General features: G+C 35.2%; 1 protein-coding gene across 3 annotated transcripts in view; it reads left to right on the forward strand.

The window, feature by feature from the left end:
• The window catches only part of LOC110095333 (tryptophan--tRNA ligase, chloroplastic/mitochondrial), a 37000-nt gene that overhangs the window by 4504 nt on the left and 16906 nt on the right, over positions 1-15590 (forward strand). For all 3 annotated transcript variants that reach the window (XM_020820837.2, XM_020820839.2, XM_020820838.2), the window contains exons 3-4: positions 4502-4589; positions 7335-7376. In XM_020820837.2, coding sequence (XP_020676496.1) covers positions 4502-4589; positions 7335-7376 — 130 coding nt within the window. The remainder of the gene's footprint in view (positions 1-4501; positions 4590-7334; positions 7377-15590) is intronic.

The following is a 15590-nucleotide window of genomic DNA, read 5'->3' on the forward strand; positions in this document are numbered from 1 at the left end:
ATTATTAAATGTCATTGCTTCTAATTTTGGCTCATCAAGATAAAGATTGCAATCTCCAATATTCTCATATCGTCAATGGACTCAAACCCAACTCTAACAGCATTCCACATCTTGTTATCGCCTTCTATATAATTTGGAGTCTTCTTGATAGAAGACGATGGCTTGTATGAACATATACTAAATCATCAGTCTATTGTGGAGTGATCTTCTTTCGATTCATCGATTGAATGAAGGGGTATTTACTCCAATTTCTCTCACAACAAGAGGAGGATGAAACCTGATCAAGAAGTTTTATGACTATTGTTTGAAGTAGTGGTGTCAAAGTTCCATGAATCAATCACAACATATTTGGATCCGTTATCCATCTATCACGCGAAGACTCTTGATAACCAAAGAATATAACAAGCTCTATATTAACCATTTTTCTCTCATCCTCATTTGGAAAATAAAATTTCAAACAAGTCTTCCTCATATTTGAAAATTTCAAGGTTTAAAATTGCATAAATAAACCTCGAGGCATTTTTCGTCCGTGAGGCGAGGCATAATTCAAAGTACAAAACTACAAATTGAAGTATATCAAAACTTCCAAAGTAAAAATAAGAAAGAACATTTAAAATTCAATCATGTCCCATCTCTAAATGTGTCTTCAGTGGAGGTATCTTTGTCTCCAATTATATCTATGAATGCCAAATCTTCATCATCTTTAATCTTAGCCACTTTTCTCTTCCCTATTCAATAAGAATGATTAGTGTGCTGTTAATTGTATATATTTTAAATGTAATAGCACATAAAAAATTGTGAGATACATTTGTTTGCTTGTTGTGCTGCAGTACTAGTGGATGTGTGTGGTGTGGTACTATTGGATGTGCCCGTTTGATCTGTTTTGCCCTTCAAGACATCCACACTTAGATCCTCTAGGTGTAGGTTTGATAATGGCTAATCTGTCTCATCATCTATGAACCACTCGTTATCAGACGCCACATCATCACACACCAAAGGGTTCTCATCATCCTTCAACCCCTTGTTCCTTAACCTTTTATATCTCAACCTCTTGTTGGGCATAATATACACAAGGGAGTTCATTCTGAGTGTTGAAAGTCGATTTTTTCTCTTTGTTTGCACTTGATTATATGTGCTTCAGTTTCGCTCACACCCAGAGGAAGAACAAGTGAGACCCAAAACTCTAACTGCAAAACTCTGTAACTCAGGGGTGGAATCACCAAATTGGATCCACCATTCAACTATTTTCTAAAAGACAAACGATAATCATAACATATTAAAGTGTTATGCATGTACGATTACTTTGCAACCTGTACACTGTACTTCCAAGAAGGGTCTCTCCGCAATGATGTATTTGACTTTTCTTTGCCCCTAATCATGTTTCCTAATGCAGAAATGCAAAATCAAACAACAAATCTAAAAAAATTTAAACACTAGATTTTCTATAAGTTTAAAAATCAAATCTTGAATTAAAAAAAAAACCTAGAATCGGTAGTAGAGGTCTCGTAGAGGGCGGCTGGACACATGCTACTCATCGGCGTGAGGCGGCACCGGCGGGAAGATCGGCCGAGGAACGCTATGGCGGGTTAGTGCGGGGCTTTGCGGCTTCGTGTGGTTCGGGTCGGCCGAGGGACGCTAGGGAGGTATGAATGGGGTATTTGATTAGGCACTTAAGTGAGTGGTGCTGGTTTGCTTGAGGTGTACGCCTCCCCTGTTATTGCGCAATTGCGCCTCTGAGGCGCGCCTCAAGTTCTATAAGGCGTACGCCTCTCCTGGTCCCATAATTGCTTAAGTAATAAGGGTGCCTGGGGTGAAATTGCGCAGAGGCGCGCCTCTAATTGCGCAATTTTAAACTATGAAATTTTCTAAATCTTTTTGCGGAGAAACTCGTTGAGGGTCCTCTTGAAGTTATTTTTTCTTGAATATCTTTAAAAAAAGACAATTATTATTAAAAAATTGAGAATTAATTGTGAAAGATATTTTGAAATTTACTTTGCATTTAGAGAGAGCCAAGCAATATAAAAGTGTGTTACTTTTATTCCACCTATCTTCCAAAATATTATAGAATCCCTTTTTTCATGTCTCAGCATGTGATTTTCTTTTATGTATATATATTATCTCTCTTACTTTAATTAACATAGAATCCTATATCTCATAAACTAAATATTAACATGACTTATTTGTGTCTGCTACTCATAGCATTTCATAATTACTCGTAGCATCTCATAAATAGAATTAGTAAAACTTAAAATGTACTTAATATCATCAATCATAAATCATTTAACATCTTTTCGTTTACGTATCTTGCCTTTCTAATATCATCCTCTTGAGTGTCGATAACAAGACACTTCTCACTTATCATCATAGGCTGAAGGATATTTTTTATTTGTTTAAATATTCTAAACATTTCTTTAGCCGAGGCAAAATGAGTTTCAACTACTGTAAACATTCTCAAATTTGAGAAATCATTAAACATATAAAGACTCATAGAGTGATTTATTATGAAATTTTTTATTAAAATTGCATCGCCTGCACTTAGTGTGATAAAATGACATTCTTTATATGTGATTTCATTTTCCCTATTTTATTTGATTAAAAATGTTAAATATTAAATATAATTTAAATAAAATTATCATAAAAATTATGTCATGCGCGTCCATTTTAATTTAAATATTATTTTAATCCGACACGGTTATATCGTGCCTGACATGTGTCATAGCTGTATCAGTTTGCTACTACTCGAGCTCGACTCGACTCGACTCATTTACACCCTTAGTTTGTTTCATGTTTGGTTTGTTTCGTGTTTTAAACAAACCTAGCTTTATTGAGCTATTAACGAGCCTTACTTTCTAGATGTTTGTTATCTTAACCAACAAGTCTTATTGAGCCTACTAACAAATAAATACTGCAAAGCATATTCACAAATATATCTAGCGAGGGCTTTTGATCTACAAAATGAGTTTATTTTCTAATATATATAGCGAGTGTTTTCAAGCTACCTAACGAGCCCGTTCATGAACAAACTAGTTCAGAAAATAATTCTTCTTATAAACAATCTTGTTCCTGAATACTTTAAACAAATAATTCGACGAACATGAACAAATACTTCTTGTTCATGAACATATTCGTTCTAATGAAAGATTATAACATAAAAAATGAAATTGATTTTTATAAAATAAAAATTATTTATTATAATAAAAATAAAAAATAAAAATATTGTAAAATATAAATAGTTGTTGCTAATTAATTTTAAAAATATTAAGAATTTATATGAGATTATTTATCATTTTCATAATGAGACTTAATCGACCCCATAACAAAAGTTGATCAAGTTTCTTAATAAGTTTGTTCACGATCACTATATTGAACATGAACTAGCTTCTTATCGAGCTTGTCCACGAGCTTTAAACGATGTTGTTTATGAATATAAATGAGTTTAACACATATTTGTTATAACTTTTTTTTAGCCATCAAGTATTTAAAAAATATTTAAACTTATTTGATTACTTAATCAAACGATCACGAACAAGCTATAATAGAGCCGAGCCACAAGTAGCTCATTTCTTTTACATCCTTATGCATAAGAGTATATCATAGAAGATTAATGGTAAATTTTGTAAAACTATAATTAGGTTGGCTATATTGAATTGATTTGAAGGTTGACAATTAAACATCGCTTATAGCTAAGTTTAGTGTGGCGGAAATCCTAATAACAAGATAGATGTGTGGTAAAACTAAAATTCTAATAATGATAAATTGAGGAATGATTATGTTTGAGGGGCATTGGAAATTAATGCAGTCTTAGATAGAAGATGTTAAAAAAGATTTGTGCAAAATATTTTTCACCCTTCATGCAACACAAAACAAGATGGAAAATGAGGATTCATAAAGGCTACACCAAGTATTTGGTATTAATGTTAATGATGATGATAATGACGAGCACTTCTCTTGCTAAAGGTGGAAGATTCTTCATATATCTGTCATTATTCTTGGATTGATGGGAGCTCAGGAAACAAGGAAAAATTACTTTGCTTATTCTATTTCTTGCTGGCTTTTCTTCTTTCACGTGCTATTGGTAGTATAACACAAAAATCCTGTCAACTTATAAAGTTAAGCTCTAGCATTGGTACAGTTCATTTATTGTTCCAGATCAAGATATTAAGAGGAGAAACCTACTCTGAATTCTAGTAAAGTAAAATAAAAATTTAAGTTTCATTATTGAAGAGGATTTGGTTACTGTCGGGAGTAGTACCTGTTATGTTTGATTTCTGAGTTATGTTCAATGGCTCAATGATCCACTCAAACTATTCACTTAACATTTCTGTTCTACCTTTCTTGATGCATACAAGATGGAGATTCATGTTTGTTGAAAGCTAATATTTCTTTTCTATTGGATTATCTGAGTATCACAAAAGCCTCTCATATCAAAACCTGTTTATATAAAATATGGGCACATAGTTGATATGGCATTAGTCCTTACTCTGCATTTCAATTTTTTCAGGAAAAGGGTGGTATCTGGGGTCCAACCTACAGGGTCTGTTCACTTGGGAAATTACCTTGGTGCCATTAAGAACTGGGTTTTACTTCAGGTGACATTGCAACATTTTCATCTCATTTTATCCAGTCTTCAGATTCTGCTCCTAAATTATATAAATTTGGCATTCGTATAGTTCTATACTAATCCAATATATTCACTTTGAAGGCACAGTCCTGTGAAAGCATTGTATGCTTCAAAGAAGATAGAATATTAGAGGAAAAAAATAATTTTATGATTTGATTTGCCACACATTAAATCTGTATAAGCTCCACTGCATTTTCTTTTTAAATTTAACCTTTATAAGGGCTGCACTTTAAAGGACTAATCATTATATGCTTTATTTGAAAGTCCCGCCTGATATTCAATTCCTGCCTGACAAAAGAGAAAGTTTCCTTATATAAACAACAAAAAGAAAGCATTTACATGTTATTTCGGTCCATCTGGTAGTTCTCCCCTGATGTAAATCATGCCTAGATGCTTGGTTGTGACTGATAGATGCTGTAGCTCGGCCCATTTATCTCCCATGTAATTGTAATTAGATGTGACAGCAATGAAGCAACCTGGATATATAACCGAACAAACTAGAAAGCTCGTTCTGTAAAGCAGAATTTACCTTACCCAGAATAGGTGCGTTAAGGATGGTATTGATGATGATGTTTTGTTTGAGAAGTTTTGACAAGAATTAATTTAGTATTTCATTTTAATATTTGTGTAATATTTATACAATCATAAGAGAGCCTCCAATATAAAATATACAAAATAAGGGACGAATAATTACAACACTCCAATATTGATGAGGTGGAAGTATTAATCCCATGGATTATTGAGAGGTTAGATGAATTGAATAAGGAAGGTAGAGGATTGTTGAGCTTGATGAAACACTGATGAAGGCAAAATTAATGGAGGCGGAATTGACGGGAATTGGTTTTTCCATAAGTTTATCTTCATCTATCCATATTGGCTGTCATTTTATTTTTGTATACTGATTCAGCATCGATGTCAAACTTCTATGTTAAAAGCAATATTTGTTTTAACACTTTTAATTTATTTTTCCTCTAAAACTGTGAGATGATTTGCTTGTAATAAATTGGTCAGTGTATTATCTATTTTCCCTGATCAAATAGAAAATTTCACATGCTACTTCTTGCTCCCTCCCACAGATGAGACCTCTACCTCCCTAGAATACCTCATTTTATTCTATCACTTTTTAAGGACAGCACAATTGATATCTACTTATCTAGTAATAGCATCAAACTTTTATCTCACTATGTGGGTTCAACTATATGAATTATTTTTCTCCATTGTATCCTATTAAGAGTTAAATTCTCATTTAAATCTAATAAACAAATGTCATATCTAATTCCTTATAACCAATTCTTTTTAGGTATACCTCTACCTTTCTTAACATAGGCTGGATCTAAAACATTTGCTCTCCTAGCCTAGTCATCGGAAGGCCGATGGTTTATGTGACCAAACCATCTAGGACGACTCTCTCTAATCTTATCTGCTACTGGAGCTACTCCAACCTTTTCACATACATAATCCTTTTGTATTCCGTCTCTAAGTGTAAAGTCACTCATTCACCTGAGCATCCTCATCTCTGCAATGCTTAACATAATTTTATGTTTTTCTTTTAATAGCCAACATTCTGCTCCATAAAGCATTGCAGGTCTCACCACTATGTTATAAAATTTCTCTTTAAGCTTAGGGCTAATTTTCTGTCACACAACTGACCCGATGCATTCCTCCTCTTCAATTCATATTTGTAGATATTTCTAACTACCCATAACAAATTTATTTAAGATTCAGTAACGTAAAACTATGCAGTACCCTTTCTCAGGCCATCCCCAAATTCGCCAACCTGATGCCATCTAGCTAATAACCGGATTTTGATGAGGATTTTCTATTTTTCTTTGTTCTTCCCTGAAATTTCTTTTGACACATCTAGGGTATTACTTTACATGCGCCTCCGCTGAAACTAATGAAGCACTTTAACACAAAGTAAATTTAGTGTTATGCATCATGATCCATTTACTTGTGATACACATGCGATCTGATCTGAGAGGCTGAGTATAACCCATCTGGTCATCATTTTTGGAAGATTTAGTTACTTTCACTTCTGGTTTTTGTTTGCATACCTGCATTATTTCACCCATACAAATGGCTCCTAAGAAACACGAAACAATGCTGGAGAGTGTTTGTATAAAGCACACTTCTCATTCCCAAACCTGCATCTCCATAGATAGTGTATCATAGAGGGTGTTGTGGTGCTATCCAATTTGCTCCGTGAAGCATCTGATTTCTATTTTCTGTCTATTTCCAAAACATTTTCTTTAAAAGTTTCTATCTCTGCAAGCATGGCCTTATTGACAACTTCTAGCAATAGTCTCAATTCTTTGGCGACCGTTGTATTGTGCCAGTATATAGCATTTCATACAGTTAATGTAGTTTGTAATCAGTAGTGAGATGGTATATAGTCTCGGTTAGTAAATTCCCTTTTAAAGGGTTTTGAACTTTGCAGAATAATACAAAATATTCTAATCTGATATGGTCGCTAGAAAACTGAATATTCATAAGAAACTTTAAGAATATGGTCCTGAACCCCCACATAACTTCAAAAATACTTTTTTATGCATATTAGACTTTCATCTTCTTTCATTTTAATTGTCTAAGTTAACTCTGACTGCCTAACTAGTTTCAACCTATTGACGCTTAATTGAAGAAACTAGGAGTGTTACTCATTATGGACCCTTTTGTCATTCTTAAGCTTATTACATACCTTTTTCTGTCATTTCAGGATACGTATGAAACACTCTACTTCATTGCTGACTTGCATGCGGTAAGTTTTCTTTCAGTATACTGGCTTTAGAAACACTTGTATTGGTTGGAATTGTCATCTTAAGCTTATTCTCTTCTAATGTTTATTAGATTTGATTGTCCTCTTACAGTTCTTCCATATGCTTTATTCTAGTTGATTATAAACCATCATGTACATCAACTATTGTTATTAGGCTAATTTATTGACAAAGAAGTTTTTTGGTCACATAATTGCTATTAGATATCCTTGGATGGTGCTTTCCATGAGTTGAATTAATAGAAAAGTGCCATGGTTTTGTTATTGTTTAAATAACCTAAATAACTCGACTTTCTTAAAGTATGGATATATTTGATATGAAATATAATGAGAATAGTGAGTTATACCATACGTGTAATGAAAAGACTTGCTTTCTTGTTTTGACTAATATAACTTTATAGAAATGTGCTAGATTTACAACTTCAATAAATTCATCATTATACTTCAGAAACAATTCTTAGCTATAAACCTGTTGCTCTTTCTTGGTAAAGCGTCTTTTTTTTTTTAAAGATTTAATACTTTACGAGCCACCTATTAATATTGTTCTCTTTGGAAGATCATAATATGATCTGCTGAATGTCTAAAACATTTTTTTCTATATTAATTCCCACATGTATCTAGCTTCTGTGGAATGAAGTAACAACTTTCTTTTGTTTCTACTAACATAGTTTGGAGAGCAGATAATATGTAGGCGCTTGTATGACTAGTTGTTTAAAATGGGTTATATACTTTCTGAAGTTAGGGAGAACTTGATTTCTGGTTGCGGGCTCGTTGTTTTTACTGCATAATGAATACTATCCTTTTAGAAGGCAGGCCTAGATGAATGATTATATTCTTTTTACAATTTTCTAGAGGTTATGGAATTGAATCATATAAGCCATGTCTCTGTAATGCACAGATAAGGCTGCATACATAAAACCTTCCCTACAACACAAAATGATGGGAAGTCTCATGCAGTGGATATTCCCTTTTAATGAATATCATCTTCATCATCACATGTTTAATTCTTTCTTTAAATAACTAAGTTATCATTAGATAATTATTCCTGATGTTTTCTCAAACAACAGCAAAGAAAGGGGGGAACCCAATGTGAAAGAGGAAATTTTCAAAAAAAAAAAAAAGAAAAAAGGGAAGAGAAAAAAGAGACGTTAGGGGTTGAGATTTTCGTTAATCTTAAATGTTTAAACATACCTTTTGAGATATTTGCTGGTTAAATGTCAGTTATGCACATAATCCTTTAATGGACTCTTGCCAAAACGGTTAAAGTACCATTTGGGTAAGCTAGTTAATTATTTAACGGGTTGGCCAAACAGTCCTAATGGTTATTTTAAAGTAACCTTGCCTGACGGAACTTCTATTTGATAGTCTCAATGCAAAGAGTAAAACAATGAATTTACCTTCAAATACCCATGGCAACGAGGATCATGTAAGTGCTCATGCTGAGACAACCTGTCAGTCAATGCTCGAATAAAGAAGAAAACCCTTGTTGGTACATAATATTATTAAGTTTTTTTTTTCCTGCTCAAAATATTGTCTGGACCATCATGAACTTGCTTACACTTTCTTTTTAAAATTCTTTTTCCTACCATCTATGTTAAAGTATCAGAAAACTAACCATTACATTTTACTTGCGATTATAATTAATGATGCAGAATTTCTTAGGATCTTGAGTTCACTTACGCAAACTTAGGATATGATGCTAAACAAAAACAAACACAGTATTATAATTACAGGCACCAATATTACTATATTAGCCTAGAAAATGCATCTCATTTTAATAAGCTTCGACATTACAAATCTGCTCCTTTCAAACTAGAATATGATAAATAAAAATAAGCAGAACACCATCAAACTCAGAAGTTAGGGTGCTTTTTCATTATTTAACTTGCTCTAGCACTCATAAAGGGTCTTGTGACTTTTAAGCCATGCAACAGAAAATTGTGCTTTATATTTTTCACAATTATAATATTCTATTTGAAACCATTAATTTTATCAAGGTTAATTTTTTCTAGGTTCCATTCAATACTTTAATACAAATTGAAATCCAATACGTACTTTTGTCCTTAATATTTTGAAAGAGAATAATAAAATGAATAAAGCATTATATTTTAGCAAAAAATTTAAAATAAAAATCTGAATTAAGAAATGCATTGCTAGTAATTAGTGTGGTGCTTGCGCATTAAAGATATAATTATTTTAATGTAATTTAAAAAAGAATTCATTTTGAAAAAAATGTTATAATGTTAATATTAGAATTAATTTTATTAAGGTATTATAATATATGAAAACTTGAAAAACTATAATTGTTACTCTTTTTTGAAGTTTGAAGAAAAATAAATATCTAAATTGAGGAACGTATCGTTAATAATTTTTGTAGTGTTTTCAATTGCGTGGATCATTTTTTTGTGTATTAAAGTAATAGTTATTTTAATGAAGTTTAAAAAATTGTTATAAATTGAAAGTTGTGATTTAATATTATTAAGATGTCATAATATATGAAAACTTCAAAGAGTATGGTAGTTGCTATTGTTTGAAGTTCATAGAAAAACTCTGTATGTTTGTTACATGATAAAAGACAAAAAAGTCATCGAGCCACTTATATCATAAGTTTTCAATGCAGCATTGCTGCATGAATGATTATTGGATTCCGCCTAATTGAAAAATTGAAAGCGATAGAATTTTGTACATATGAACTTCAAATAAAAATTATAAAGGCGCCTAAAAACCTTTCAATATACTCAGAGATTGCACTAAACTTTATTGAGGCTCATTCAAGATGTTTCACACTTTCACTCCTTCAAGTAACTATTGTTATTGATATAGTACCTATGGTGAATTTTTCATAGAGAAATAGAAAAATTCACGCATCAGTATGGTCTAGAGCTGATAATTTACCGAAAACTTAAAATTGATGGAGATTCTTTCAAACTTGATTAACCTCACATTCTTGTATGAGTATCTTAATTTTTAAATATTTTTTTAATCACTTCAATATTTATAACTTAGATTATTTTTTTGGGTCTTTCGTATGGGTGAAAATTATTATTATTATTTTTAAATATATGGTTACATTTTGCTAAACATTCTTTTTTGATTTGGTGTAAACTTTGCTAATTAAATGATTATTACATGTACATAATGTATGTATATATGATATACAAGATATGAATATTGTTGTTAGTAAAACTGATGAGGACATCGTCAGAGATTTCGACATGTGTACCTTCGGAGACACCGGAGATCGACGGCTACGATCAGGAGCTTATATATTTTTTTTGAGTCATTTATGTAGTAGTTTATTTTATTTTCATTTTTTACTGTTTTACCCTTATGGGTGGTCATTTGATGTTTTAGCCCCGAGGGCAATTTAGTCTTTATTTCTTTTCTTTTTTGGTGAGACCTATATATAGGCCATTTCTATTGTATTTGAGGGATGATGATTTGATAATGAAATTTCATGTGTTTTCTTCTTCTTCTTGTGAGTGCACTAGAGAGAATGGAGAGAGAGCTCAAGGTGAGCAAGCGAAATACACACCAGTCGTTGGAAGAGTCCGCGACTCGTGATTTTAATTTATCTTCGTCTTCTCCTCCGTTTCCTCCACCCCACCCGCCAACTATCCCCTAGCTTCCACCACCGGCAATCCCCCCCACCCAAATCACCCCACAACTCCACCACCTCAAGCTCCAACCAACGGCCAAAGCCCCTCTTCTCCTACCCGTCCATAATCTCCCACACCAAACCACTTCCCAACCGCCGGTCAAGCCCACCCGCCACCCTTCCTTTCGCCTCGTCGCTTCCACCCCCTCAAACCACCGCCCCCTCATCCAATCAAGCCCCAACCCGCCGGCCTCCCCATTCCCTCACCTTGAATCCCACATTAAATTTTCCATTCAATACCTTTCATGTTTGGCCACATTATTTTTTGGAAAGAATTCGAATTCAAATCTAATTGATTTGAATTTCTAAAACTTCCTAAATCAACCCAAACCATTTTGGAAACCATTCACTCTAGTTAAAACCTGAAATTAATTTCAGATTTTAATTATTCCATCAATCCTTAATGTCATGGCCCACATACAACGAATTTAGACACAAATACTCCTCTCTCTCTCAAGCCGGCCCACTCCCCCATTAATTCTCCTTAATCCTTGCCTCAATCAATCAACATTTAAGCCCCCAATTAAGGAGGATTAAATGCCCTTCCCTATTACGTTTAGATTTCAAATTTTAAATCTCTTTCCCTCCAAAATCTCCCCCATAATTAGGAATTCAGAATCCGGCTGGCCCTAATCTGAATTTAATTTCAGATAATTTTAATCTCCCTTTTTTTCCACTCCATCCAAACCCGAGCACCAAAGCCAAGTGACGTCTCCCCATACTTTAGCCGGCCCCGATTGCTTGCTGCCCTCTGTTTTTGGGCAGTTACTGCTTGCTGTCCTGTGATCCCAGCAAGATTAACTTGCTGCCAAGCGATTCCCAAGACTGCTAGAGGTTGTCTACAGCCTCCGTTGATGCATAGCTGCTGTCCGAGCTTACTAGTAGTCAGCTACACTGTTGCCGATCAGATTTCTGCGCTCCCATGCATGCAGGCCAGCCCCTGAATTCATCCCATCACTGTCTAGACCTTCCATGGTTGTTGTTTAGAGCTTTGAACACCTGAAACCTGCTGTTCAGGCAACCTGGAATGTGTAATTGCTGTCCAAGAATTTCAAGGTGGTTCCTTATCATTGAGGTGAGCTCTCTTCCCACTCTTATATCGTCTAACTCTACTTCGATTGTGGAATTATTGAGTCATAAAGAATTGTGTTAACTTCCTCTGCTAGACCCTCATGATTAAGAGAGTGATTAAGGGGATGACTTCATGGTAACTAATCTCATTGTTAGTTTAGGGATTATCGTTGAAAATCAACCACGAACGCAATGCTAGATTAATTGATTGTTTTACTACCTTAACTCCTACGCATATGATTTAGCCTAAGCTGGTTTTATCTCCTTATTGTTTTTATCTTAGCGTTTAAATCGGCATAAGTTTTATTTAACATTGTTCTTGAAATATTAAGCGTGCAAATTTCTTTAAACAACTCATCTTCACATGTTTGTTTTACACCATCTTGGTATCAGAGCAGGGTTGCTCTTGCATGTGTTAAGTTTCAATTAGAAGTCTCAACTTGGCATTGGTTAGCACATGAAACATATGCTAGAAGCCATCCTAGGAGTTTATCTAACTTGTCTTAAGTTTGTTACATGCATATCATTTTTTAAAATAATTTTATCTATTGTTATGCTTGCTGTCCACTCATTTTCTGCACTATCTAGTGATAATTTGGAGAGTCTAACTTAGTGTTTAAGTGTTGTCCTCACCCTAGAGACCTTCCCAAACACTTAGACAACTTTTCGCCCTGCTGTAGTCTGCTTTCCACGCATTTCCTGCACACATCTAGTTAACAGAAGGTTAGTTTCTTAAGTGCTTAGGTGATGTCCTCAACCTAACAACCTTCCTAAGTGCCTAGGTTACTTAAGCTACTAGTGTGGCTTGCTGTCCAAATAATTTCTGCACCCTTTAGCGAGTTTAAGTGAGCTTAACTTAGTGTCTAAATGATGTCCCTTTACCCCAATCATCTTTAAGCGTCACTTGACGCTTCCCAATGGATCCGATAGGACTTCAAGAAGCTAGATGACCTAGTTAGTCTTGTGGGCTCTCTAACTAAAACCCCGAAGTAGGAACATGTTCACTCTCCCCACTCTAGGTTTGTGCCCCATTCGATCAATCATGATAGTCGGAAGATGCCCCACACTGCTTATCAACCTAGACTTGAGCCTAAGCCATAACAACATCACTTGGAATCACATTACCGTCTACCCACCTTTGATGGTTCTTCGGACCCTTACTACTTTAGGGAATGGGTTAGACAACTAGAGGATTATTTTGAATCATGTCATATCACTGAGTCCCACCAGGTTAGCATCGCTAAGTCTCACCTAAAAGGTCAGGCTCTTCAATTTTGGATGAGATTGGAAGATCATAAAGAGTCTCGCGGTGAGTACCCTACTTCTAATTGAAATACATGAGGCGAGAACTTAATTTAAAATACCGACCCTCTACCAGCGATCAACCATCTGGTTTTAAGCTTAGGTCACCCCCTGTTCATCAAACCTTTGGGTGTTGCACTTTCAAGACCCCTACCCCTAGTGACCGTCATCTAGAGCACCACCCTACCTCTTTTGTTGGAACAACCCGTGGGCATTACTGTGGTCGAGACCATCAATCCTTTAGTAACATCAGGGTTGCTGCCCCACCCAGTAGGCTTTCCTCTAGCCTCAATGGCCGACCCTTTATTGGGTCTCCTGTTGGATCGGTCCCATATGACTCTCCACTTAGGCTTGAGCCCTAGCCATCCCAGTAAACCTTTAGCTTCCCCAGCCCTTGACCCTGCAAGCGTAATTATAATAAAGAAATGCACTAAAAAGAAAATGTCCCCTGAACCTGAGACTGAGTGCATCCATTTTGTGAATGTTAATGATATCACTAATAACGAATAATTCTTTGAGGATGAGACTGAAGTGATTGAATCAGACTCTCGGTATGACTTAGACCTTGAGCTAGGAAAGTTAGAACATTTAAATGTCAACACCTTAGCCCACCCTGATCCTAGTCTCCTCGAGGATATCGCGTTGGATAAGGACTGCCTGGATGATGTTAACTTGATCTCGAAAGGAGCTGATCTGACCGTGGGAACCATGAAATTAAATTCGAAGTTTCTGATTTAATCGAATCTCTTACTGAGATGACTCTGAATAATTCAGATTTAATTTCAGATTTTGATGGCGACGTGGATAGTCTTGAGTTGGAATTGAGTCAATTGAACTTACTACTTGAGTTAAAACCCGATTTAATTGACCCTGAATCCATTGATCTTAGGGTTATCACCAAATCTAATTCTATTTAGGATAGTGATATGATTTCGGAAGACAATACTTTGAGTCTGAAAGTTTATGAGCCTAATTTGAATGATGAGCCTCTTGTTTTATTGGAGTCTATTTTAGAAGTTGTTCCTCTAAATTTACACTTGAACGAGCGTCTTTCTTGATTGGCCATACCTCTCCATTCTTCACACCGACATTAATGCGAGAGAGAGTTTTAGCTCATACTCTCATGACATCCCTCTAACTGTTGCGCCCACATCTATTTTGGACACTCTACCCCTCCTTTGGAGTCCCATACCTGCTAGTGACTCGTTGGACTATCCCATTATGGCTTTGAGTCAGGACCCATCATCTTATCTTGCTCCTGATTCATTCGTTTTGCCCGCTATGTTCTTATCCTTTCCTGTTAAGGATCATCACTTTCCTAGTTGGATGAATTTGCTAGATTACCCTGTTGCCACTAGGAGACTACCTACGACCCTAACTGAAACTTCTAATAGAAATGCCCTGGTAGCTAAGGATGTCTTCATTGCTCCCCCTACACCAGTTCCCTTAGACCAGAACACTTTAGATCCCCTCATTTCATGACTCTTCCACCTTTATTCTAGCTATGTGTTCTTGTGAGTTAGTATGTTGTGTTGTGTGTGTGTTTTTGTAGTTTGTTATCTTCCAAAATTATCTCTGTTTAAAATTTGTGTGTGAATCCACCTTTCATTCATCTGGCATATCAAGTCTCTTGCACCAATTCATTTTCTTATTATTTATCTTGTCGAGTCTTGAATTTTAGACATATAAATTCGTATAGCAAATGCCACATTTACATCGCATCCGCATGACCTACTTAAGAAAATTGCACGCCTAATTGAATAGAACGATAATAATTATAGACTTTATGTTGAATTTAAACGACATGTTAAAACTTTTGAGGTTGGTGATTCAGTGATGGTGCGGATTCATCCGGCGCGGTTCCCGCAAGGAACTGTAAAGGAATTACATGCTAGAAGTGCAAGATTAGTTAAAATAGTCAATAAAATCAATGACAATGTGTTAGGCCGGTCCAACCTGGACCGGCCCAACCTGGACCGGCCAAGCCGGTTCGGGTCTTCTCCAGGCGACAAAAAGTCGCGGGACAGCCAGCGATCGCGAGACAGCGGACGGGCGGAAGCGATGGGGAGCTCGGGAGTGGGGTCCACTTGGAATTCAAACAAAATTGAAGTATTTTTGGAGGGAGAAGGAAGGGCAGAGAGGTCCTTTTGCTTTTGTTTTGAATTAGA

The sequence above is a fragment of the Dendrobium catenatum genome, unplaced genomic scaffold (assembly GCF_001605985.2).
Source record: "Dendrobium catenatum unplaced genomic scaffold, ASM160598v2 fragScaff_scaffold_501, whole genome shotgun sequence".
In the NCBI taxonomy this organism is placed as follows: domain Eukaryota; kingdom Viridiplantae; phylum Streptophyta; class Magnoliopsida; order Asparagales; family Orchidaceae; genus Dendrobium; species Dendrobium catenatum.